The sequence below is a fragment of the Asterias rubens genome, chromosome 7 (genome assembly GCF_902459465.1).
Source record: "Asterias rubens chromosome 7, eAstRub1.3, whole genome shotgun sequence".
In the NCBI taxonomy this organism is placed as follows: domain Eukaryota; kingdom Metazoa; phylum Echinodermata; class Asteroidea; order Forcipulatida; family Asteriidae; genus Asterias; species Asterias rubens.
The window spans coordinates 10,623,268-10,649,086 of NC_047068.1; the positions used below are offsets into that span (position 1 = coordinate 10,623,268).

At 38.0% G+C, this 25,819-nt stretch overlaps 2 protein-coding genes across 5 annotated transcripts in view; both read right to left on the reverse strand.

Moving 5' to 3' along the window:
* Positions 1 to 944: 944 nt before the first annotated feature.
* LOC117292787 (sodium-dependent multivitamin transporter-like) lies at positions 945 to 20,310 on the reverse strand. 3 transcript variants are annotated; one of them, XM_033774945.1, is made up of 17 exons: positions 20,121 to 20,310; positions 18,780 to 18,975; positions 18,075 to 18,294; positions 17,652 to 17,769; positions 15,457 to 15,524; positions 13,781 to 13,935; positions 11,752 to 11,892; positions 11,046 to 11,131; positions 9,958 to 10,002; positions 8,520 to 8,581; positions 8,098 to 8,186; positions 7,191 to 7,408; positions 6,074 to 6,227; positions 5,705 to 5,822; positions 4,553 to 4,692; positions 3,764 to 3,931; positions 945 to 2,484 (listed from the first exon to the last, which is right to left on the reverse strand). In XM_033774945.1, the coding sequence occupies exons 1-17, from the start codon at positions 20,212 to 20,214 to the stop codon at positions 2,457 to 2,459; spliced, it is 2,100 nt and encodes a 699-aa protein (XP_033630836.1). In that variant the 5' UTR covers positions 20,215 to 20,310; the 3' UTR covers positions 945 to 2,456. The 3 variants fall into 3 exon arrangements, with proteins under 3 accessions (XP_033630836.1, XP_033630835.1, XP_033630837.1); XM_033774944.1 differs by lacking the exon at positions 945 to 2,484 and having other exon boundaries at positions 2,942 to 3,931; XM_033774946.1 differs by lacking the exons at positions 945 to 2,484; positions 9,958 to 10,002 and having other exon boundaries at positions 2,942 to 3,931.
* A 3,732-nt stretch (positions 20,311 to 24,042) lies between these two features.
* Positions 24,043 to 25,819, reverse strand: part of LOC117292979 (axin-1-like) — a 36,036-nt gene continuing 34,259 nt past the window's right edge. For both annotated transcript variants that reach the window (XM_033775167.1, XM_033775166.1), the window contains exon 11: positions 24,043 to 24,429. In XM_033775167.1, coding sequence (XP_033631058.1) covers positions 24,303 to 24,429 — 127 coding nt within the window. In that variant the 3' untranslated portion in view covers positions 24,043 to 24,302. The remainder of the gene's footprint in view (positions 24,430 to 25,819) is intronic.

Here is a 25,819-nt window from a genome sequence, read left to right on the forward strand (position 1 = left end):
ACCTCCACCCCAGTGGTTATTTACTGGTAGCTCAAATATCCAGGGTAATGCCTCATACATCAATGATATTTCTGGGCCCAATTTCATGGCTCTGCAAAGGGCAAACCGCTTACATGCAACCGCCCAATTTCTGGTCTAGCTCAGAATTCCATGAAATTGGCTCCTGGGGCCAATTTCATGCTGCTAAAGCAAAAGCACAAAAATAGCTCGCTTATTTTACACATGTTACTGGCCAAATTTAATGCCATATACATTGCTTGCGACTGGTATTTAGCTGTTGTTCACTTAGCATAACAATTCAGTGGAGTCTTGGCCGGTAATCTGATTTTACTAAGCAAGGATTATTTTGCTTAAGCAAAATTTTGTGCTTAAGCAGCTCTATGAAATTGGACCCTGGTCATCAGGTCTTCTTAAAAACATACTTATAACAAAATAAATGTTTTGACATTTGTTGTACCATGCAGTTGCTAAATGATAAGCAGTCACCATTAAAACAAAAATATCTCTAAACAGTTTAAATGGTCTGACGTTTCAACCCCAGCAAAGTGTTCTTTTTAGCCTTCGAGAAGGACCCTACTGAGATGGAAATGTCAGACCATTTAAACAAAATCTTTAACATTTTCACAAGTCATTTTAGTCAAATTTTTTTATAGCCTTTTTTTCCAAACTAGACACTATTGGTAATTGTCAAATACCGGTCTTCTCACTTGGTGTATCTCAACATAAAATAACAAAATAACAAACCTGTGAAAATTTGAACTCAATTGGTCGTCGAAGTTGCAAGATAATAATGAAAGAAAAAACACCCTGGTCACACGATGCTGTGGCCTCTAATTCTGAGGTCTCAAAATCAAATTAAAATATTTTAGTGAAAAATTACTTCTTTCTTGAAAACTACGTTACTTCAGAGGGATCTGCTTCTCACAATATTTTATACTATCCACAGCTCTCCATTGCTTGTAACCAAGTAAGTTTGTATGGTAACAGTTATTTTGAGTAATTACCAATAGTGAAAAGGGAAACTAAAAAATACAAAGGAACATTTCAAAAGACACCAAGGATGACCCGGGGTATGGAGGCAAGGCAGTAAGCACTAATTAATGAAGTCAAACTATACCCAGCTGTCAGACAATCTTTCCACCAATTATGCGCTCAACACATCATTGTGTATTAATTAAGGGAATAAAAGGGTAGCGACGAGGCCGATCGATAAAGGACCATTTAAGAACGAGTCACTACTCTATTATTCCAATTTATAAATGCCCTTTTGTCAAAAGGCGAAACAGTATCACAATTCTAGATAATCTGCCACTTTTTTTCTTTTGTTATGTGCGCCTCGGGTGGTGTGCGCCCGGGGTGGCGTATATGAGCTTGCGCGCCCAAAACGGGAAGCCAGCCAGTCTTAAAAAGCTCCAGCTGGTCATTATCAACCGTATAAACACCCCTACGTGACACGCTCTCCACCAATAGCAGTAGCTAAACAGAACTGTCTGGGGTATTTATGAATACTGCATAAGATATAGTCAGCACACATGAGTGATCATTAAACTTAGTACGCATGCATACGTTAGTGAAACTTCGCACATGTTTGAAATCCGGGTACTTGACTTCTGTTTTTAGCACTAAGACGGAGTGCTTTTTCCTCCACGTAGCATTAAGCCCGACTACCCAAAAAAACACCCAAAAACACCATAGCACATGGCACCGGGTACAATTCCCAAGATAAACTTCATAGAGGGGCAAAGTGCCCAATGGCGCTGAGCACATAAAACACTTGCTAAGCAGAGCAAGGTCACAGACTAAAATGCTGTTTAAGGATGCAATGAACAGATCTGACTGATACCCGTCCAATTTAAAGGTAAAGCAAACCATTAGCTTAAAAAATTGAGGTTAGGTTGGTAGGTTGATCAAAACAATTTCGGGGGGGGGGGACACAAATGGCCACTTAGAGCTTGTTTTTCTTGATGATGGTTCACATTGTGTATGTTAACAACTGAAGTACACATTCATGGTACAAGCACATACATTGTACATAAAAAACCTGCGGCTGATTTCACGAAACGCTAGGATTAATCCTATCTGGAGTTAGGACGAGTAACCCCTCCTAACTTAGGATGGGTTCAATGCCTATGTTCAATGCCTACGGAACTTTACTTGTCCTAAGTCCCAAAATTAATCCTAAGTAAGGAAGAGTTTGGTGAAATCAACGGCTGAGCTGACTTATGAAATTTACCTCAGATACACAAAAAGGAACTTTTGATAAGGTAAACAATTCCTTTGGGAATTATTTACAACAAAATGGGTAATGATTCCTCCAGGTAAAACACTTAAAAGTGTTTTATTTTAACGAATGAAATAAACTTGAAATTATTATGGATGAAAAAGGGCAAGAGTGCACTTTCAAGAAAGGAATTTGGGTGGAAATGGCGAGTTGAGGCTGAATGATTTCTTACCACTCAAGTTGGAGAAATTTCTTCATTTTTTCTGAAACCAAAAACAAATACAGATTGTGCTGAGTTCACTTAAAAGGGGAAAGAGTTGACAAAATGTTGGATTATTTCATCTCTTTGTCTCTCAAGATTGTATGTATTTTTTAAAGGGAGGGTTAACCTTCCGCAGTTACTACAAAATTAACGACCATAAAAACTGACATAGTACGATAAGAAACACTGCAGCAGTTGATAATGTATATAACTGTTTACAATTTAATGTAGGCTTTTGCTTTTAAAATTTATTTTAAATATATTTTCACAGTCGTTCATGGTGGTCTGTTTCTGTTCCCTATTTTATTTTACTTAATCTTCAATGCATGCTTTAATTTTCTTTCCTATTAAGATGATTCTATTTTAATTGTTAACTTTGTACATATCAGATTGTTTTTATATAGGCTATATGAATATTTCTTATTGGTTTTTTTCGTATCCTTTCCTGTAATTGGCGGCTCGTCCGCTGTTGGTTTGGTCAATAAATATATATATAATAACAATCGATAAAGTGGCTTTAGACTTTAGAGAGAAGGATTCAAAGATTTCAATCTGAGAAACAAAATGTTAAATCATGAATATTTCTCAGATTGTGTATTCAAAGTGTTCCAATTATGACCTCCGTTGACATACATGTAACTGCTCCAGATTGTCAATGATATTTAAGAAACCCTACTACTTTGTGAAACAAATTATTCACAGTTTGTTTTATTGTATATGTCTACATTTATATAGGATTAAGACAATCGACCGGTTCATTTAAAGCAGCAGACAGTTGACAACGAAATATAACATTTCACAATGGCTGAGAACAACTTAAATGCATGACAAGTCTGGTATCTGAACTCAAATCCAGAGGTGTATCCTTTGCATATTGGGAGTACCAGACTATGGACTAGGCTCTAGGGAATGCCAAATACATAAGCAAAACTGTACATAGCAAATAAGTATATAAACCTTCTAATTTGGGCAAAATTATGTGAAGTATATCTTCATATTTTCCTGAAGAAGAAAAAACATGGGTTGAAATTTCTTTCAGTCATGGCAGCCTTGTTCACTTATACACTTGCCATTTAAAAATAAAAACAATTTAGCACGTTCATTATGAAACAAAATAATCATAACAAAAAAGTAGAAGAAAATCAAAATAAAAGTTATAGCAATTACACATTTCAGAAATGTAATTTATTTTTTAAATACACATAAAAAAAAACTATCAATATATTAATACTGCTTAATACTGTACATGTCGAATATCTGCGACCTCATTTTGCACTGACCCCAACTCATGGATGTCATTTCCTTCGAGGTCACCGAGAAGCGACTCATTCTCCTGGTCCATGGTATGATTATTGGATGCCAATAAACTTTGAAACACCGGATCGCCAATCTGAAGGTCAGGGTTGTGGGACTCAGTGCCTGTGGAGATTTTATGCCAACCCTTTGGCCTGTCAATTGAAAAGGTAGCAAGATAAAAATCGGTTTGAGTCCAGGTACGGTCGTGACCACTATGATTCAGCTCTAGGAGAGAGTGGTAACATTATGCCCCTGGTGACAGTTGATTTGGGTTGATATCCCAAATCCCAAAGGGACATTACAGAATTGAATTTGCTGACAACAAAACAGTTGCTGGCAGTGTAAGCACTTTATGTAATCCACCATATATGCATAAACTGACAACCCTGTAGAAGGTTGAGATCAATCGGCCATCTGGGTCACGAGATATAGTGAAAAACTGATTACACATTTGTATGACATCGATTAAAAACAAAAAACTGAAATTGCTCTCTGAGCGATAAACTCCACACAGGAAATTAGTACTATTTATTTCTCATAAAAAAATGCCTTTTCAGCCAGAAATATTTCAAGGGATGTTTTCTACTATCATCATCATTAGACTGTGTATAATTTTTATGTAAATCTGTGATCATAGACAAGTTTTTTTTCTTACCAATTCTGTAATGTTCCTCTAAATGTAGCCCTCACCTTGAAGTAGCCGTCTGGGCTTGGCACCTCTCATTTATTTTTTTAAATGCCCCTAATTATCTATAATTAAAAAAAATTCTTACCGTAAAAACGTGGCTAAGAGGAGAGGATCCACTCGTTTGTATCTCTCATCAGGAATTGAACATCTTATGATCTCACTGACAATGACCCCAACTACGAAGGTAGCCAAGCTGGTAAAGGCACTATACCACATAAACGATATCTACAACATAACAGAAGAAAAAAAATTCCCTCAATGTTTATGCAAGTTTGCCCCAAACAAGACTAAACGCTTTTTCTCAGTAAAGACGATGAAAAACATTTCAGATATAAATATAATATAATAGCAAGTTCTTGAAAATAACTCAGGAGGGCTGAAGGTATGAGTTGATATTCTACAATCTCGACCAAAATGTTTGGGCCACCCTTTCGCAACTTGACAATAAATAACATTCCCTGTGCCCTCCCCACTGCCAATAAACATTCTGACCCCCGTCCCCCCTGTCAATGTTGATGGGAGCGCAGACCACCCAATGAGAAACCAACATTGAAAGGAGGGCACAGGGGCCGTAGTGTGGGGGGGGGGGAGGGGGGCAGCGAGATATGACCGGGTTTGTAGATTGTAGGATTGAGAGAAACATTCACCAGGCAAGGAGTTTCAAAGAGATGCAGTACGTCAAGATGTAGATAAAGATGTTGGAATGGCTCTTTGTGCTCAGCTCTTCGCAAATAAGAAATAGCTAACTTGGAGTGAAGTATGTACAACAGAGGATCGAGAGCATAGAAATCATAATATGGTTCAATATTTTGATTTTTACCAATTCACCGCTGTGTGTTAGCACTGTATACTAAGTACTTTCCCCAGAGTCCTGTGAAAAACAAAAATCGTTATCCTCGATGCAAATTTAACATCTATTATATCGTTGCGGTACTCGCTGCCAAAACATACGATTTGAACTGCCTCTAGCTACCGGCAACCTCGTTAGTCTAGTTGGTAAGACACTGCTCTAGAATTGCAAGGGTCGTGGGTTCGAATCCCACCCGAGTAACATGCCTGTGAAATTTTTTCACAGGACTCGGGAAAGTACCGAGTATACAGTGCTAACAGGCATCGGTGTATGGGTAAAAACCAAAATTAATATTCTTTATCACCGATGCAAACTTAACATCTCTAACATCATTAATCATGAAACAGCGTTTTCATGAAGACAAGAGATGCTACTACAATGACTTACCCTGTACAAAGCAAATGCATCCTCTTTAACATTCCCGTTCTCATCTTGGTTTATTGCTGCTCCTATTGTGACCCATAAAGAAAAATAAAACCCAACCAGCATCCCAATCAGAGCTCCGCTGAAAACAAAACAAACAACTTCTCAGTTTGTATAAACAAACAAAAACAAACAAACAAACAAATTCTGAATTAAGTACATGAAAAGTTTGACGTCTGAAACAGTTAGGAGCGACTGGACGCACTAGAAGTCGAAAGATTGACTGTTGTAGTCGTTTGACACAACTCCCGTCATGAGCCAAGCGAATCTAATTGTTATGTTTAAAGGCAGTGAACACTATTTGGTGCAACTCGGCGGGCCCTTGTAACTTACCCTGTATTTGCTCGTCTATACAACATTCCTAATGAGAAGACACCAAGGAGTGGTCCCCCTATACCTCCTAGTACTGTGTTGGCCATCTTCACCAGACTGCCAAGTTTAGACGCGATGAACGCAAGAGCAATGGATACGACGCCATATCCTGCAGCTGTGGGCAGAGAATAATAATCAAAAGGGTATTGAGATTAGAAAATCATAATTTTACACATTTGTGAAGCGATCGAGCAAAATGGGTTGTTCGTCTACCCATTTCATTTCTTTTTTAAATAACTTGTCCTAACTTGAGATAAGACTTGTCCTAACTCTTTGTGAAATCGACCCCCGATCAGTTTCTTTGTGGTTTATTACTTGATGTGTGATACGACCAAGCAAAATGAGTTGTTCGTGGACCCATCATTTTTTTATTTTAAATAACTCGTCCTTACTTGAGATAAGCCTAGTTTGTGAAATCGACCCCTGATCAATTTCTCTTGTGGTTTATTACTTGATGTGGGCAGAGAAAAATAATCAAGAAAGGGTATTGAGATTAAAAATAAAAAATTTTAAGATGTGTGATACGACTGAGTAAAATGAGTTGTTCGTCAACCCATATCATGTTTTTTTTAAATAACTCGTCCTTACTTGAGATAAGCCTAGTTTGTGAAATCGACCCCCTATCAGTTTCTCTTGTGGTTTATTACTTGATGTGGGCAGAAAAAAATAATCTAAAGGGTGTTGAAATTAGAAAATAATAATTTTAAAACATTTGTGATGCAATTGAGCAAAATGAGTTGTTTGTCGACCCATATAATTTTTGTAAGAACTCTTTGTGAAATGACCCCCGCTCAGTTTCTCTTGTGGTTTATTACTTGATCCACAAAATTAGGATTTTTTTGGAAAATGTTGTCTAAACCTGTTCTTATCGGGCCCAATTTCATGAAACTGTTCAGCAGAAAACAGTGCTCAGAAATTGTTTCTGCTGAGCAAAAATTATCAGGGAACCAGTCACAAACAACGCATATTACGTGGTATTTTGGCTGGTAACCCAAAAAATTTCACTGCTAAGCAGTTTTTGGGTACTGATAAGCTATAGGCCCCATTCTAAAAAATTGTTGACAAACAATTTATTTACTTAGTAATTTAGAAATGACGGTATCGCATCTGTCCTGTGCTTGATTGACAGCAACAGCACTTTGCGTTGAGTTTGAGGTTGATGTACTCTCGGTAGCGTTGGTCGTTATTTCTTCGCTGACTGTCGACTCGGCTCGGCTTTTACTACCGCCCCTCCAGGGTCGGATTATGTCCATTAAGGTGACGGCAGCGAGGGCGTTAAGTCCAGATGACACGGTACTGTTAACAAAAAATATATATATTGATGCAATAAACCTGTGTGAAGAAGGGAACAACTTCTTATGGTAGAGGCTAGTCGAGCTTTATATGAAAAGAGAAGAGTGACTAATACATATGAGCGGCCATGTTATAAAGTGATGCATTATGGGAAGTTAACATTAGACTTGAGTCAGTCTGCTAATGACATACTGCTATAACCTGGGCACAATTTCATGGCTTTGCTTACTGTAAGCAAAAATTGGCGCTTATGGAAGCAGGGAATTACATGTTTATGTCAAGTGAAAGGGAATTTTTGCTTGTGCGCATGCATACTCCGTGTTTCTAGGCACTCTACACTTACACATCAAGAATTGTAAAAATAACAGCTGTACATAATTTGAGATGTGTCCCTTTTCTTCTTATCAAAGTGTTAATGAAAGAAAATTCATCACTTCAAGGGGTCAAACATTTAAGTACTGGAGCAATGGTCACAGGTTTAGAGGGATCGTTGCTATAATACTGAGGACAGCATTGGAAGACAAAAGCTCCGCTTAGCCAGGGTCATCACGGTGCTTCCAACTGATCTTCCCAACTTAATAAGGAAAAGACAATAATGGTTAAACCTTAACATAATTTTGACCTCGGCCAACTAGAGAGAGAGAGAGAGAGTATCTAAGTATTCACAGGTTGAGATTGATGTAACGTTTTACCTGAGGGTACCAGCGAAGAGACAAGCCACAAACAGACCTTGAATGCCTGGTATCTTTCCAAACTCCATACTCACAAAATACACCAGAATCTGTGTCAAAGAAAAACAAATTTGGGGTTGAACAAAGAAAAATTTACTAGAGCGGGGTTTGAACCAACGACCTCCAGATTATGGCGCTGGCGTACTACCAACTGAGCTATCCAGCCCTATAGCATAAAAGAAAGACCCTCTCTTAAGACATATCTTTTTGTGAAATTTGTCTTGGTATGCATTTTGTAGTTCTTTCTGTAATTTCTGTATTTTGTATTCAACAGTCCTGGTTTTCCCTTTTTCACTTTCCAAAAGCGCTTTGAGATTTCACTCCTGCTAAAAAAGAAATGAATTTCCTGAGAACATCTTACTCTTGAAATCATTCAATCATACCTGATCAGAACTTTTGAAGTTTGGTGTGTAATGTGGTTGATGTCCGTTCCCGGCCGCCGTAGCTACAATACAAACAAACAAACAAAAGACATGTCAAATTATTTCAGAGAAAAAGCCACTTCATTTGGTTTAGAGAAATTGAGTCTTACAAAAATAAACCGTTTGTAATATGACGTTACCATTCAAATACCTGGCCACAACATGCCGTCTGGGTGGGTGTGCATGTATGTGTGCAGGCGTGTGCTTTAGAAATCATTATATGCGTGCTGCGTGCTTCATTGATTCACTCGTTTAGAACGCCAATACGGCCTGCCCTACAATATAGCCACTTTCATAGCAACAAAGGGGTTATTCGAAACGGTCTATTGAAGAAAAAAAAAGGAGACAAAATAGATAAAGCTAAACACCAACCAAAGTAATTCCTTACATGGAATGTGTCATTTCAGAATGCGTAGTCCAGTTCTTGGAAAACATGCAAAAACATTCAATCATGTGTATTGATCCATTGCACAATGGGAACGAAACTTTGCACTATGCGCGTCTACCATTTCCAAAAATTATGAGAGATTGCCTATTATCGCTGGACAGGCACTTCAAGGTAAAGGCTACACTTGAAGATTTGGGCTGAAACAGGGTTACCCCCCCCCCCCTTCATAGTCTTTAAGGATGTAAACATGAGTATCATCCACTAGGAGCTTGGCTGCTAGAGCAGAATGCACTACATGTACCATCCCAACTTTCAACGAAGCAATTCTTATTAAGCGCCTTGCTCTAAGAACACCAGTGTCATGACCGGGTATTGAACGTACACTCTGTCGCTGAAAACACCAGCAGGCATGTAAGCTTCATTTTTGAAAGGGCAAGGGCACCAAGGCATTTTCTCCTTGGTACAGAGGGCACCCTAATATGGAAATTGGAAATTTCTACTGGAGTGTTTCAAGGGCACCAAGGCAATGACCAGGGGGCATGGAGGCAATCACCTTTGTTGCCTCCATGAAGCATCAGGCCTGCATTAGAGCTTGGGTACGGTGAACCTGGGCCCAATTTCATGGCTCTGCTTATCGCCGAATTCTGCGTTTACGATCACGATTCCCCGCTTTCGTGCAAGCGCCGAATTTCTGCACTAGCCTTGTAATCGTAGAATGCCTAGTAATGTGGAGTACGCACGCGCAGAAGCCAAAATTCGCTGCTAACCCGTGAAATACGCTGCCGTAAGCACAGAATTCCCTGCTTCCGTAAACGCCGATTCTGTGCTTACGGTAAGCAGAGCCATGAAATTGGGCCCTGATCGCTCGGCCCAAAAAACCACAAATGGTTGACAGGAAAGACCTGTGTAAGTTTGCTGTACATTGTTCAAGGGGTCTATTTGGCAGAGTACATGCAGCTTACAATGAGAATTAATGCAAAAAGAAAACAAAGCATGAGACTATTTTCTTACTTGCTACCGTTGCATTCAGGGAAGGGTTCAATGGAGTAACAAAATCTGAAAATATGACAAAAGCGGGAAAAAGATGAAACCATTACAAAAGTGGGATTTGAAATTTTACATGGTGGGAGTACAATTAGGTGAGGTTTGCAGTAGCACCATGTGTTAATCTCTTTAGGGTAGTGATGCTTGCTGAAAAACGTTCTCATAGTTTCGATCAGTTTGCTCTGATCGTCGTCAGGAGAAACGTTTCGATCAGTTTGCTCTAATCGTCTTCAGGAGAAACGTTTTGATCAGTTTGCTCTAATCGTCTTCAGGAGAATTGTTTTGATCAGTTTGCTCTAATCGTCTTCTGGCGAATTATCCTGAAAACCATCAGAGCATACTGATCGAAATGTTGAGTTGTCATCCACCTGTTCTTTCCAGAACCAACACTACTCACTGCTAACCTCACCCTAGTACAGAAGTGAACAACTTCAAGCAGAATAATTTTAGAGACAAGAATGATAGAATTAAAACAAGCAGCAATCCATACAAATAACTTCCAAGCTTACATTAAAGGCTGGGTCATAGATGGGTTAGTACACAGAAAATTAATGGCAATCAAAACTTACTTGGTGAGATGCAGTGCAGCTGTTGATAGTTTAATTTATTTTTGGATGGATTTGACGTATGTGTGAAAATATTGTTGCTGTTTTCTCAGCAAGTAGACACATTGGGTGCCTTGTTCGATTAGCTTCCCCGGATCAACCTGATCTGCCCCCGGTACGTTCAAATAGCTTTGACGTCATTCCAGGGGCTCACCCGGGTCAGCCCCAAGTACCCTGCTTGTGGAACGAGTCACTTGGGGCTGGCTGGAGGTGCATGACGTCACCACGAGAGGGTGAGTGATCGTTTGATTAGCTCTTGTCAGGGGCTCACCCGCGGGTTCGACACAGGGAAGCTTATCAAAAGCACCCATTATTCTGCTGAAACTTTCCCATTTGACTTATATCATATCTTTCTTTATAATTTTGCCTATAAATCGGTATTATGTTGAGAAAAACAAATCTATGACCCTAATATTAAAGTGAAAAAAAACGATGGTTTGAGTGACTTACTGTTGTAATATGCAAATAAGACCATTCCAATGAGGCCCACTAGTGATAAGACAATGACGGTGCCTGGTAGACCGAACCAAACCGACCTGGTGAAACAAAAGCAAAGACCAACAATGGTAAGACAGCAATATGACCTCATAAAAACGCAAAACATTGACAGCAATTGTCAATTATAATAATAATAATAATTTGTGAGGCTAAATCATCCTTACTTGCAGCTAAGAGCTGAATTGCACAGGACGAGGCCACACAGTGTGTTCGAGAAGCAGGCATGCAAAAATAACATCTATATATAACCTTCCTGTCAGCTTTCTCAGCTTCCTAGAGAGTATACAGCCCCGGGCTGCCGTTGCACTCTAAAGGCCTTTTCAAACACAAAATAAACTTCTACCCTTGCAGTTACCCATTTATACCTTTCATGCCTGTGGGTGAGGAGAAGCAATTATTAGGTTCAATAATACGTTTATTTCATACTCTTGTTGGAGAAGAAGAACAATTGTGAGAATTAAACAGTACATAGAAATGTAACAAAATCAGAAGCGCATAATTATAGTTAAGCATCTTGCTCAAAGACACAAGTGTCATAACCGGGTCAAAGTGCACCACTTGGCCATGACATACTCATGGACACTAATTTGTGAACCTTTAAGGTGGAGGACAAACAAGAGCCACTCACAGACAAACAAACAAAAACTAAAAATCTTACTTTTTGGCTTCTTTAAGATTTTTGGCAGTCAGAAATCTCTGGACAGACACTTGGCTGACTGCCCAAACGGTCAGCGTGTTGAAATTCCCTCCGATGATTAACCCCCAGAAAGATAATCGATGAGTCGGATCGGGTGAAAAGCTGCAAATTAAAAATAAATCATAAACATTGGTTTACTTTTAAAAAAAATGCTTGTTTTCAACTGCCACAAGTAGCACGCTGTCACATACACCGGGCTGGAACGAGGTTAACACCTTCATAGTCTGAAAGGATGCAGGCATGGGTATCATGCACTAGGAGCCTGGCTGGTAGAGCAAAATGCACAGAGGTAACCTTCATAAAAACAGGATTTCCAACCAAATTTCCACGTGATTTTCAGGATAAGCAAACAACAGCTGAATATCAGTAACGGGCAATATGCATCAAATGGAAATTTTGTTGGTAATCATGTTTTTATCCAGGAAGAAATTTCATGCTAAGCAAATTTTTGTGCTTAGCAGCTCTATGAAATTGGGCCCAGGTCTTCAGCATCCGAGAAACAATCTCAAATGTCAACGAAACTTAAAGGAAACTTTGTGAGTGGTTAGCTGTGCTCCTGGAAGATTCTTTGACAGAGGTGATTAATTTCCAGCCTGATGAACTTATTTCATGATGTGTTTCTTTGTAAACTTTTCAATTTGTTAAATGCCCTCTTGCCAAAGTTTTTAATGTTTCATTTTTATTTCTAAAATGCTCCCCTTTCAGATTGCTAGTTTTATGTCCTATTTATAAACCTAAAGGGATTTTCCCTTTGGATAGTGATTTGGTTCGCTTTTCGGCAATCCCTAGGCTTCTGTTTGCTTTCCCCCCCCCCCCCCGTTTTATTTTTTTAAAGTTTTTTTTTTAATATGTCTCTAATTGTTTTCCGATTGTCTTTAAATTATACATTTCTAGTTATTGTTGCTGTGTTGTTTATGTTTTTAAAGCCTGAACGAATAAATAAATAAATAAATAAACTGCTTTGGAGTTTGCATCCTCGGCAGCCAAACTGACACACAATAACAAATCACAGGTAAACAATTATAAGACCATGGGATGATCGCTAGAAATGTTCAAAACCGTAGCCCCCACTTTTGGACCACGCAATTTGTGTATGTAGGCATGAAATAAAATACAGAAAATCCATTACTTGCTGTTGCTTGGCGAAAGTCCTGCACCGAATCCCGAAAAGAAATAATTACAGCGACAAATAGTGATCTAAAAATCCTCGGAAGCCTGCGATGTGGGTGACGTCGTTCGAAGCATTATCGTGTTTCGTTCCCACACTGTACCATTATAACATACAGTGTATATCTTCAAACCCCTGAATAAAAGGATGCCGATTAACAGGCTCGTTCGACAAAATTATAATTTTAATTTATCACACAAGCGCGAGTGGAATACGAACAAAAAAGTGCGTCTGCGTCCCACATCTGACTCGGCCGCGCGTGTGATAATAAAAATTTAACACACGCACGTCGTAGCAACGAAAAACAAATGGCATTGTACTTGATGTTCAATCAATAAAAATCATGGTTTTTTGTTGTAGGCCTTCGCATGTTAATCGGACAGAAAAGGGGAAAATTGACATTGTTCACATTAAACACTTGGAAAAGGTTCTTGCACTACCGTGAACGATTGGTAAATAGTCCCAGTGTATACAGACGTTATCAAATAATACTGTTTTTGACCTAAAATGACCCCAAAATTGGTCTGTTCACGAACTGTGCGGTTTTGGAGCTTAGCAACAACCAAATTCGGATTCAGTACCATTGAAAACCCTTGTGCGTCAAATTTCATGCGGTCCAGAGATGGGGACCACGAAACCCCCAAAGTAGGCCCCTTTTCAATACCCATCCCATGGTCTATATAGTTTAAGATTCCAAATTGACCACAACCCACACACTCTGCGTTCAGACCATGTCACAACAAGACACACAACTAAACGAAACAAAATTTGAAATTACGATAACTATGAAATGAGAGTATTATCCAACTTATGCCTACTCACTCGAAGAAGTTAAGATGTCCCCGGTCGTAGTTAAAGTCCCACACATACTTCATGCCTCCTGCCTGAATGATACCCATGATGGTGATGGTTACCAGTGAACCAAAAAGAACGATGAACTGAAATACATCGGTCCAAATGACCGCTTTTATTCCGCCCTGAAATTAGAACGCAAAAATATAGTTCTAAATCCTAAGAACCAAGATTTTGCCAAATGTTAAAATCGCACCATCCTTTAAAGGCACAGGACACTATTGGTTATTACTCACAAAAATTGTTAGCATAAAAACCTACTTGGTAATGAGCAATGAGGGGCTGTTGATAGTATAAAACATTGTGGGAACCGACTCCCTCTGAAGTAACGTAGTTTTTGATAAAAAGGTAATTTCTCACTCAAATATTAAAAGACTTCAACTGAAGGGAGTTTTTTCTTTCATTTTCCTCTTGCAACTTCGATGACCAGTTGAGTTAAAATTTTCACAGATTTGTTATTTTATGCATATGTTGGGATACGCCAAGTGAGAATACTGGTCTTTGACAATTACCAAAGAAAGGTGTCCAGTGCCTTTAAAGCAATCGCACAACATCGGTAAACAGTATTGTCCAAAGGCCCACACTTTGTGTATCACAACTTATATACAAAATAACAAACCTGTGAATATTTAGGCTCACGGGTCATCAGAGTCTGGAGAAAATAACGGGAAAACCCACTCTTGTTTCCGCACGTTTCGTCGTGTGTTTAATGTGTTTTAACATGTGTTTAAAATAAATCTGTTAATCTCCATAAGGAAAATTGATAATTGGGGTTTTAATGTTTTCTCAAAAAGTAAAGCATTTCATGGAATAATATTTCAAGGGAAGTATTTCACCATTACCTTCTGTAAACCCTGTAAGTTATTTGTAAATCTGTGAACTTTGAATTTTTGTTCTGTTCAGAAAGTGTCCAATGGCTTTAAGGGTGATGTGTCACACCAGGCAATTTACAGGCAACCAGTTATTGGAAATCTAAAAGAAGAATGAACATTCACGACTCAATTTTCACATAACTTCCTCTGGATAAAATGAGATATTGTTTTTTATCACATGCCACTTGTGGAATGAAGTTTCCCTTTTTATTACATGACAGATGGTTGCTTCAAGCGTCAGGGGCCTAATGGTCACAGAATTTCTTTTACGGATGCTAGGTCTAGCCTTTGGCTGAAAATTTTTAGATTAAAATATTTGTATTTTTTTTCCTCTTCATAGATTTAAGAAAGCTTTGAACTTTATATGAAGGTATTGCACACACACAAAAACTGCAGTTAATCAAGAACTAAAAATTGCTAATTTTGAGGGCCTGACATAATCTCACAGCAATCAGCAATAATATGAAAGCAGTTTAAAAGTGACATAGGCCATATCCGCATTGACGGCTACGGCTACTGCTGTTGCTAAGGGTGTTGCTAAGGACGTCCTATACTTCAACGCATGATGACGCGGATATCTAGCCATAGCCGTAGCCGCCTATTCGGACATGACCATATATAACTTGTGATTTGTCCATAACATATAAAAACTTATTTTGAATGTTTTTCATTTTGAAACAGCATCATCTGTCAAAATTTCACTCAGAGAAAAAGAAACATTTCAAAATATCTTTTTCGGGGGAAAAAATCAGGCCATGCAACTTTCATACTTACCAAGGCAGTATAAATTGTGCAGATCGCTCCAGTTGTCATTACGGTAGCGAACACTGGAAATTTCGTCGCTTCATAGAGAAAAGAAAATTACTCATAATATAAGGTTTATAGCAAAACTTTGTTACGTAATATTCAGGGGAAGAAGTTAGAAATGTTCATGAAAAATGAGTTAACTTTACATTGAATATAGGCTTTCTGCAAAACAGTGTGTAGTCTGTCAGTATAGTCTGTCAAAGAGAGGCTGTCATGCAGTTATGTGGAAGTAACGTGGCTGAGCGGTTAAGAGCACCGAATTCAAACTCTGGTGTTTCTGATCAGCAGAGTGTGGGTTCGAATCCCCAGCCATGACACTTGTGTCCTTAAGCAAGATACTGATGGGACGTAAAGCCGTTGGTCCCATTTGTTGTGTAACGCATGTAAAAGAACCCAGTGCACTTATCGAAAAGAGAAGGGGTTCGCCCGGTGTTCCTGGCTGTGGCTGCTGTATGCGCCGTAGCACCTTGTAAACCCTTAAAAGATGCTACATAATTGGATCTCAGAATTCATCACTGCAATAACCTATCTTTCTGAAAGTTTGTATATACTCACCGCCTTGGGTACCTTGTTTGGTAGATACATGCGCTATGTATAAGACTTTGATATTATTATTATTATCTGGCATTATTATTATCTGGCATTATTATCATCTGGCATTATTATTATCTGGCATTATTATCATCTGGCATTATTATTATCTGGCATTATTCATGTGCCTAGAAGTGTGACAATAGTAGGGCTGGGCAGCACAATTAACGGAGGAGTTGAAAAATGGTAGTTGTGACTCGTCTAAGCAATCAATAGTCGCAACTTCGACATTAGTCGCCCAGGCTTAGACGACAGATGTTTATGCTGATCTCGCAGCAGCTGCTGTATAACCCCAATTGTTTTTAAATTTTTGGTTAGTTTGCAAAGCAGCTATGTTGTATTTGTCTGTGTTTATGGCAACAGCTGGTATATGTTTGTGAGGCTGGTAAATCGTTCTAACACTCTATCGGCCATTTACTTTATTGCCATTCACCTATTTTTGTTGATACTTTGAGAATGAAATTACTCATCTCATGTAACGAAAGAATCAAAATCTTCTACTGACTCGATGTTATTGTAATGGAAAGTAATTTGTTTTTATTTTTTAGTTTAGTTTGTTTTCTGTTTTTTTTACCCAAAAATATAAAATATTTTATCTGCTGTATTTTATCTACTGTGTGTTTTACAACCATATATGTGGAGGCAGCTGGTCTATGGATCACAGTAATTGCTTTGTTTTTGTTGTGACCGCTAAATAAATAATTTAAATAATATTATTAAAATAGAATTTCCGAGAGGTTTAACAATCGGTGTTGGGTTTGAATCACAGTCATGACACACGTTTCCTTCGGGCAAAAAAACAAACTATTTGACCAGGTGTAAGTGACTAGGATTTGAAACTTTGCGTGGTGGAAATACGATATGGAAAGGTTTGCGGGAACACCATGTAATGACTATCTCTAAATGAGTTGGGGTGGTTCTGAAAAGAACCGTTGGTGTCAACCGTTGGTATCCTCTGATCGTCTTCGGGTGTAAATGGGAACCTGTGAGGATACAAGTTGTTGATGTGGTTGATTACACGTTGGTGCTGCAAACTCCCAAAAAGTTGAGATTGCTTCACTAATGCTAAGATCTAAGGATACAGTGGTTTTTATATATACCCAATAGATGCCCATTATTGAATATTAATAAATATCCCAGTGACGGTTTATCCATTCTTATTGGTTGAGAGGACATCATGTGGTCATGTTTAACCGCGCAATAAAAACATGTTTTTTAAATGGCCGTTTAAAACCTTGGCCCAATCTCATAGAGCTGCTAAAGCACAAAAAGCAACTTAGGACAAAATACCATGTCACATGTACCATTTGTGACTGGTACCCTCCTCATTTCTGCTAAACATAAATTTGTTCAGTTATATTTTCTGCTTAAAAGCAGTTCTATGAAATTGGGCCCTCGTCGCCTACACTTTTAATCCTTTAATAATTTGGGAGGCTAATCATCCTTAGCTAAGAACTAAATTAAGAAGGTCGCAATGCAAGGGCGCTTTGGCAGCCAGCCACATCAACCCATTATGACCAAGGAGCACAGTCAGAAATCGGAAGTGTTTTGATTTTATTTTAAATTAGTACCTGCTTCTAGAGCTAGTGCTGGAGCATAAAGAACCACAGCTAAGTACAGCAGAGTCTGAAGAATGAACAGCAAGGCTCCGATAGATCGGACCAACGGGCTGAATCGCTTGTGAAGATACTGCAAGAAACAAAGTCAAAGTGATATGAACGTTAACCCTCTTACTCTTGGTGCCATTATTCAGTGAATTTACCAACTATTTGAAACCATTCAACTGCACAGGTTGTGTGCCATGTCACACGAGGTAATTTTTACAGGCAACAAGTTCCAAGCAATCTCATAGAAGATGATCCATTTCGTTTGAATGATCTCGTAATTTTCTTGGGGATTATATAAGACATTGTTTAAAAAATGACTATGTGCTACCTTGGTGGTCCTGCAACATGCACTGCAATTTGGTTCTGAAACAGGTGTTATTGACTTACATCGTACGCACTGGTCAATCCCAATCCGTGGAACACAGGAATGAAGATCATCGCAGTGACCGGTATGGCGATAAAGAAACTCCAGATGACCATCCAGTATTGGATGCCGTAGGTGAAGACCTCGGAAGGGATACCTAAGATGGTGATTGCTGAGAGGTAGGATGCGATGACGGAGATGGCTACTGGGATGCTCATCATACTACGATCAGCCATCAAAAACCTGCAAAGGGTTTTAATGTGTGTAAGGCCACGTCCGAACTGACGACTTAGGCTACAGCTTCGGCTAGATTGCCGAGTCTGCCTTTTCTTCAACCCTGACAAACGATCTAGCCAAAGCTTTAGCCGAAGTCGCCATTTCGGGCATGGCCTAATTATAGCGCGTAGGGGTACAGTGTATTTTCTCATAATTTTATTAATATTTAATTGTTCAGCAGATTTGAACAAATTGTATTTGAATTAGTGCTATATAAATAAATATACTATTAATTGTTATAATTAGCACAAACACAGGTTGCCAGCCATCATTCCATGAAGTTTACATTGCTGTGCCTGGTGCCCCTCTCATTTTTTGCAAGGCCAAGATATTTTATTAGCAGTATTTTCTGCTAAACAGCTCCTTGAAGTTGGGCCCTGATCTAAAGTTAACGTTTTGACAAGTCAAATTTGAAATGAATTGCCCACCACAGACAAAGATGATGTACTCACTTTGCAGTTGACTTTTGTCCCTCTCCGACGCAGGCATGATATAATCCTGTGAAGGCAGAGACTGCCAACATGGCAGAGAAGATTGTGTAGTCCAACCATGTAAACGGATTCAATTCTGAATCTGTCCCTGACATCTTGACAGCGTTTGCTCGATGCCTTCTTGAGATATGATCTGCTATTGGTGGTTGTATGTGATCTGTTTCCAAGAAATTTAACAAAACCACCAAATTTCTTAACATTTACACCAAGATAAACGATATGCCTGATATATACTTCACAGAGGTGCAACTAAGGCAATTGCCTCCATGGCCCATGGTCATTACCTTGGTGCCCTTGAAAATGCACTGTCCAGTAGAAAACTTACAGTTTAAATTAATAGGATGCCCTTTATCGAGGAGAAAATGCCTTGGTGCCCTTGCGCCCTTTCAAAAACGAAGCATACAGGCCTGAAACGAATATATCAACATTACCAGGGCTTGAATCTGACTGGACCAAAAGCCCGAGCTTAAGGCAGGTAGATTTAGTTTCAGGCAAGTAGACTAATGACTGAATAAATCTGGCGGTCTGGAGGGTTTTTCTTTCCCGTTGAATAAGAATATGGAAACTCCGAGTGTAGTGGTCTTGACATATTTACAATAATTGCAATGCTCCGGTGAAGGTTGGAGATCCTTTTCCTTTTTCAAATGCAAAATTTTTAGCGTTTCCGTTTCAGCAATCAATTCCTCAACTCAAGGACAAGTTTAAAAAGGGAAACAAAGTCAAACTTCCATCATCATCATCATGTCCATCATAAACGTCATCGAACATCTAAAAAGGTGGTGGCAGGATGTTACTAGGCATGTTTATTCCTCCATGGCATGAGGATGCCTGCAGAAATTTTTAACATGATCGAATTCAAACCAAAGTCCCCAAATGCCTTATTCAATTAAGAATTTAACTTAAAAGTGGAACAAAATACTGAAGGATTTCCTGTGGGTAATTCAACAAGTCAAACAAATTTGGGATTACTTTCCGTATGGCGCCACCACTTTTTCACTAATTTTTACAAAAAGGGATATCTCATTGAGGTAAATTAGATACTGTATTATTTCATATCGAATGAAAAAGTGGTGGCGCCATACGGAAACTTTTCCCAAATTTGGGGAACTTGCCATAATTTTAAGTCTGAGAGTCTATGATGAATATTAAAGTTAGTGTCATGTGATGCCATGGTTCATGTGATGTAAATGTGATATGGTGATCCCCGCCCCCCCCCCCCCCACAAAAAAAAGAAAAGTCACAAAAAGTGATGATTTGTTTGTTTTTTAATAATAATATGACTATTTGTTTGTTTGTCCCTACCTGTTTCCCTAACTTTGTCCAAATACAACACCACCAAAACCAGGAAAACGAGAGAGGAGAGAAAGAAAACGGCAACTCTTTGTATCGACTGCATAGGAAGAATTTTATGACTGCCTTGACCTTCCGGAAATCGTGGATGTCATCATGTATGCAGAATCATTTTAGAAATGTGTTGACTTTTCAGCTAGAAAAAAACCTAAATAATAAAGAGCGCCCTCTTACGTCAATGTTAGTTGTTATCAACAGCGCCCTCATACGTCAATTTTAATCGCTGTCAACAGCGCCCTCTACGTTAATGTAAATTGCTTTCAACAGCGCCCTCTTACGTCAATGTTAATTGCTACCAATAGCGCCCTCTCACATCCATTCGGATGGGCTCCAAGGTCAAATTTACATAATTGTGATGCACTCATTTGTCCTCATGAAAGAGGTGTCAAACCTCACAATAACATGTGTTTCTGGGAATCTCATCAAATATTCTTAAGAGGATTTTTAGGGGGCAGAAGGATACTTCTATTTTTCCCAGGTTGGTCTAAGCATATGTTGGGTGGGATACACAGAAATGTCTTAGCAAAATCACCAGAAGTATACCCTGCCCTTAAAACAAACTACTATGGAGACCTTTTTTCCAAAACAAAACACAACATGACATCCAAATTTAAATTTCTTAAAAATATAGCACATAATATTATTTATTTTTTCATGTATACAACAGTTTGCAGAAAACAAAAAGAAAAAGTTACGTCACACGACAAAGTGTCATGCAGTACAAGTCAGTAAATACACAAGAAAAAGAAATTATGTATATATCTACAAGTAAAGACAATCTATATCAATTAATACACTGAGTGAAATTAGGAGCATTGAGATTTCACTGAGTCAATTGGAGAATAAGAAAATTTTAAGAGTCGGATTTCCAATACTGGGAAATTTTTAAGTACAGGATGTTTTATTACTAGATATCAATCACTTTTACCCAAACCTTGGCAGTGCAACATTTTGTAGACACCTTGCATTGCCTGCCATTACTGAGGTCAAACAAGTGACAATAATTGCGCAAGTGTGTAAGTGTACGTTCCGCAACTCTCAGCCAATGATTGGTCTTCATTGACCTCAGTAAGACCGCTGTTAGGGCTTGTGGCATCATATGCAAAGGGTCATTATTTTGCTTGGCAGAAGATACTACTTGAAAGTTTTATCAGAAAAAATCAAAAAAAGCAAAAATCAGCAGGGAACCCGCCACAAGCAGTACACATTTCACAGTATATTGCATGGTAACCCAAATTTGTTGAGCAGAATAATGCTTTTAGATATAATATAGGTTTGTTTGGCTATTCCAGTGAGACACCAGTCATAAAGCAAAATAGATCACTTGGCATGTGACCCTTTCTTGCTAAGCAAGAATCTTTTTAAGCTAAGCACCAAAAGAAATTCCATCTAGGTTTTGGTTTTGGTGAAACCAGTCAGCAAATTTGAGCCAAGGTTTCAAGGAATAAGGACATTATGACAAGTGCCGTTCAATGGGATGTAAAGAACACACAATTTTGGATTGGTTGTAAAATTCGGTTGGATCAATAAAAAATACGGACAAATATTACCTTTGAATAAACCACATTAATAATATATAAAAAACATATCTTTCTAGATTTGTAAAGTTAAGTTTGTAATGAATTTTAGTTCAGGTATTTTGTGCTGTCAACAAAATGCATCAAGTGACCTTATTTATTTGGTGGTGATTGTTTTGTTTTGTTTTGTACTGTCCTAACTGAAGAACAGTTTCCTTTCATTCTTAACAAGCTTATTCACAGAATAAACTAAGTCCATGTACCTAAGTAAAAAGTACAAATAATATGAGTACATTTTAGAAGAAAGTAAGTTGAATATTGTTGTTCAAAGTTAACAGCATGGAAGCTTGTTAGAAAATAAGCAAAATTAGATATTGAGGAAACTTGAAGATATTGAGGAAACCTGAAGAGTGAACCAAGGCCATTACACAATGTTATGGCTCAATGTTGAGAGTACCTTGTTGAAAGTGAATCAAGACACTAGATGGCAGCAGACTACTGTTGCCTTCAACAATTTTGTATTCAAAATTCAATTCTGACCAAATAAATACCTGAAACATCCGCTACAGACAAACCGTCATCAATCCCGACTCCTAATCTTTCATCTCACTCTTAATAATACTTTACATTGTTTAAAACTTTTTTTATATATATATATATATAAAAGATCGGACTCGAACAAAACGAGTTGGATCATCATCTATACACATTGGCAGTTTGATATAAGTATTTGTAACTATACAGGTAGCATTTCAATTTAAGAGTTTGTTTCACTTGCTGTCCGAAAGGGAAAAACAAAATTGGGATCAATCATAAACACCTCCATCGATGATTTAATTCCTCTCGTTAATCAAGTCATTGGAAGAGGAGTGGAGAACTCTTTCAAATCAAAGAGAAGGGGGTTGGAGTTAATTTCATTCACAATTTAAGGTTTGGAAAACAATAAATGACTAAAATACAAAAAGTTAAAAAAAAATCAATCAATAATAAAACAAAATAAATAAGAAACAATTAAAAACAAACAATAATAATAATATTAACTGAACACATATGGCAACCTGTGAGATCACAATACATGTTCTTTTGCATAATCATATTTCTTCTGTGAGAGTGTAGATCCGTAAAACCAACTATCTTTAAAACTACGCTTTATTACTCGGCCAAAATATGAACATCAAAAATCTTGGAGAGCAAGGAAAATGTCAAGTCCTCATGCGAGTGCAGAAAAAAATCACAAGTCTCGAACTCCACGTTAAATGGTATCAATTTCAATCGGATTTTTTAACATTCTGGGTGTTTTGGATGTTGAAATTTTTTCAGTGCAAGGGTATATTAGTATCGAATGCTCTGGCAATTTACACCATTTTAGCATAAGGTTAAGGTCACTAACATGAGGGCTCGATCTATTTGAAAATGAGTGCATTACAAAATTTAATTGGGTATTTCCCTTCCTCTTCCATGTTAACTTATTATATTTTGCAATTTGGTAGTTACAGGATCATTTATATTAGTATAAAACTTAATTTTCTATTAATGACAGGGACAGTTGATCGTTTATTTCTTTCAATGCTGTTTAAGAAGGTGATTTCTCTTATTTTAATTAAGCTTTCGGATTAATTAATTTGAGGTAGACATCTTATGAACAGTGAGTTTTTATAATCTTATTTCTCATCACAATCTAGTGCCGACGACACTTCGGGTATTCTCGTCTTATGTACAAACCCTGTCAAGACAAAATAGTCTGCAGGGGAGTTTCAAGTGTTTGAGGAATATTCCACACAGAAACAGACAGAAACATTTCACATGTTTGTAAATAATTTAAAACTCTTGAATTTCTCTTCCTCAAGAGTTTCAAGTCTATGAAGTTTTGGAAACAACATTTTGAAAGAGTTTAGTTCAGCTGCTTGACTTGAGGATATGAGAGTTGAAGTTTGTTTTGTTCTTGCTTGGTGGATGAAAGTTATACACAACTTGGCAGTTTGAGTCTAATTTCGTGTTGGGAGAGTTGAGATTGTTTATGAAATCTAATATCGTAAAAATATTCATTTTAAGTTCTGATTTGAGTACCTTTTTTTGTGTTGTATTTTTTAAAAATCATCTCTTTGGTCAGGCCTACAAAATTGCAGGGAAATTTAATTGCTATCGGAAAATATTCAGTGGTGTGTTTAAATTAATCATCCAAGTACCTAACGATTAACCTCGGTTAACAAATAAGGTTTTATGATATAACCTGCATAGCTTTAGTGCCGTTTTCCTGTTTTGTTCAGTAATCTTGTAACGGGCACATCCGCCACAAGCCCGGCTTTTAGGATGATGCCTCCATGTGATGTGAATGTAGAAATAAATGTGGTATTGATTGATTGATTGATTGATTGATTGATTGATTGATTGATTGATTGATTGATTGAGCTTTGGTTTAGAAATTTCTGCTTGCATAAATTTACACCCAGCCAAATTTTAGGTACATGTATATACTTGTATTAATCCGTTGAGTTAATCCGTTTCACCATTTCTCTTTTTCAACTTCACTTATTAACTAGGTTAGAATGCCATATATATGTGTAATGCTTTGTAATGTATAACTTTGGTTTAGGGGGTTTAAGTTAGATAAACCGGTTCAGTCGATCTTTTCCACTTTGCCGATGATCTTTCCTTGGTAGATGGGAAGAATTGTTGAGTCGTCTGAAATAATCTCGTGGACAACGCCTGTATCAAACTCATCGCTTGGTGTCTTAAAAGTATACCTGAAGATGAAAGAAGAAAAAAACCATTGCAAAATTATTTGTATGTTAGTTTTCAGGTTCAACAGGAAATGGTGCTTAACATTTTGTTTGCTAAGCAAAAATTGAGCAGGATACCAGTCACACATGATACATGTGGAATGGTGTCAATTTGGCTGATAACTTTATTCTTGTAAGCGTAATTATAATGTGCTTAGCTTAAGTAGCTCTATGAAATTGGGCTTTGTTTAGCTTCAAGTAATTCATCATAAAACCAATTGCAGGATAATAATATTTGAAATAATTATACAATTGAAATAATGATACAAATTTGCCAAACCCATCGCAGTCTTGGTCAATAACTAAAACACATTTATTATTCACTGCCCAACAATTACATCATATATTTATCAAGTCAATAGAAGAATAACGTTTTCTTTCCCTGAATGCAGAATCATCCAAAATGAAACACCAAAATAGACCTCTCAGTTGACACTGCACCACTAAACACACAGCGGCATACATAATGCATGATTATCCTATGAAAATATTCCCTACACAGAAACATTCCAAAAGGTCGCTGAAAGTTGATGCCAATAAAACCACAAGAAGGTTTTTTTTTTTTCATGGATCAAAACAACTACTCCAGTTCTGCAATTGCTTTACGGTATGGTCCCCAAAGCCAGATATAATAACGGACTTCAAAGGAAGAAACACTTGGACAGGTGTAGAGCTGCAACTGTAACTCCTCAGGCACAGTTGTAAGTGCCAAAACAAATTTTAGTAGCAAATAAGAAATCAAAGATGGCCGCCCCAGCAGCCACTGTTCCCCCAACATGGGTTCTTCATTCCATGATTATTAGACCAATTCCTGAGCCGGAGTTTGTGTGTGTTCCACTGCGTCAAAGCCCACCCAACCAATTAGATGTACAGGTTTCGAGTTACGGCGGGGCTGGGCCGCACCAATTACCGGTAATTCTGGTGTTGCTGATGACACGCCAGGGGGGCTGCGGCGGACATCAAAGGCTACCAGCGGGGAAGAGAATGGCAAATAGAAAGCCTAGCATTTCTGTTTCTATCTCAGAGACTAAAAGAGACGCAGGGGGTGCGACCTTTGATCATGATCGGCTCCCAAGGGCCATCACTACATAAACACATATTGGTTTTTAAAATTCAAAGTCATTTATCCTGTTTGCACAACTCTCAAAATCCATGAATTCCTATTGAAGACACCATGCCTTAATATTTGTTCGAACTTCCTCAGAAACCATTCCCCCCCCCCCCCCCCCAGAGAGAAATAGATAATGTAACAAATATTCTAGAGATAAGGTCCAACAGGAAGGAAAAGATTAAAACATCACCGTGAAATTATAATTGGCTAAAATATACAATAAGGACAAAACATGTCACGAAC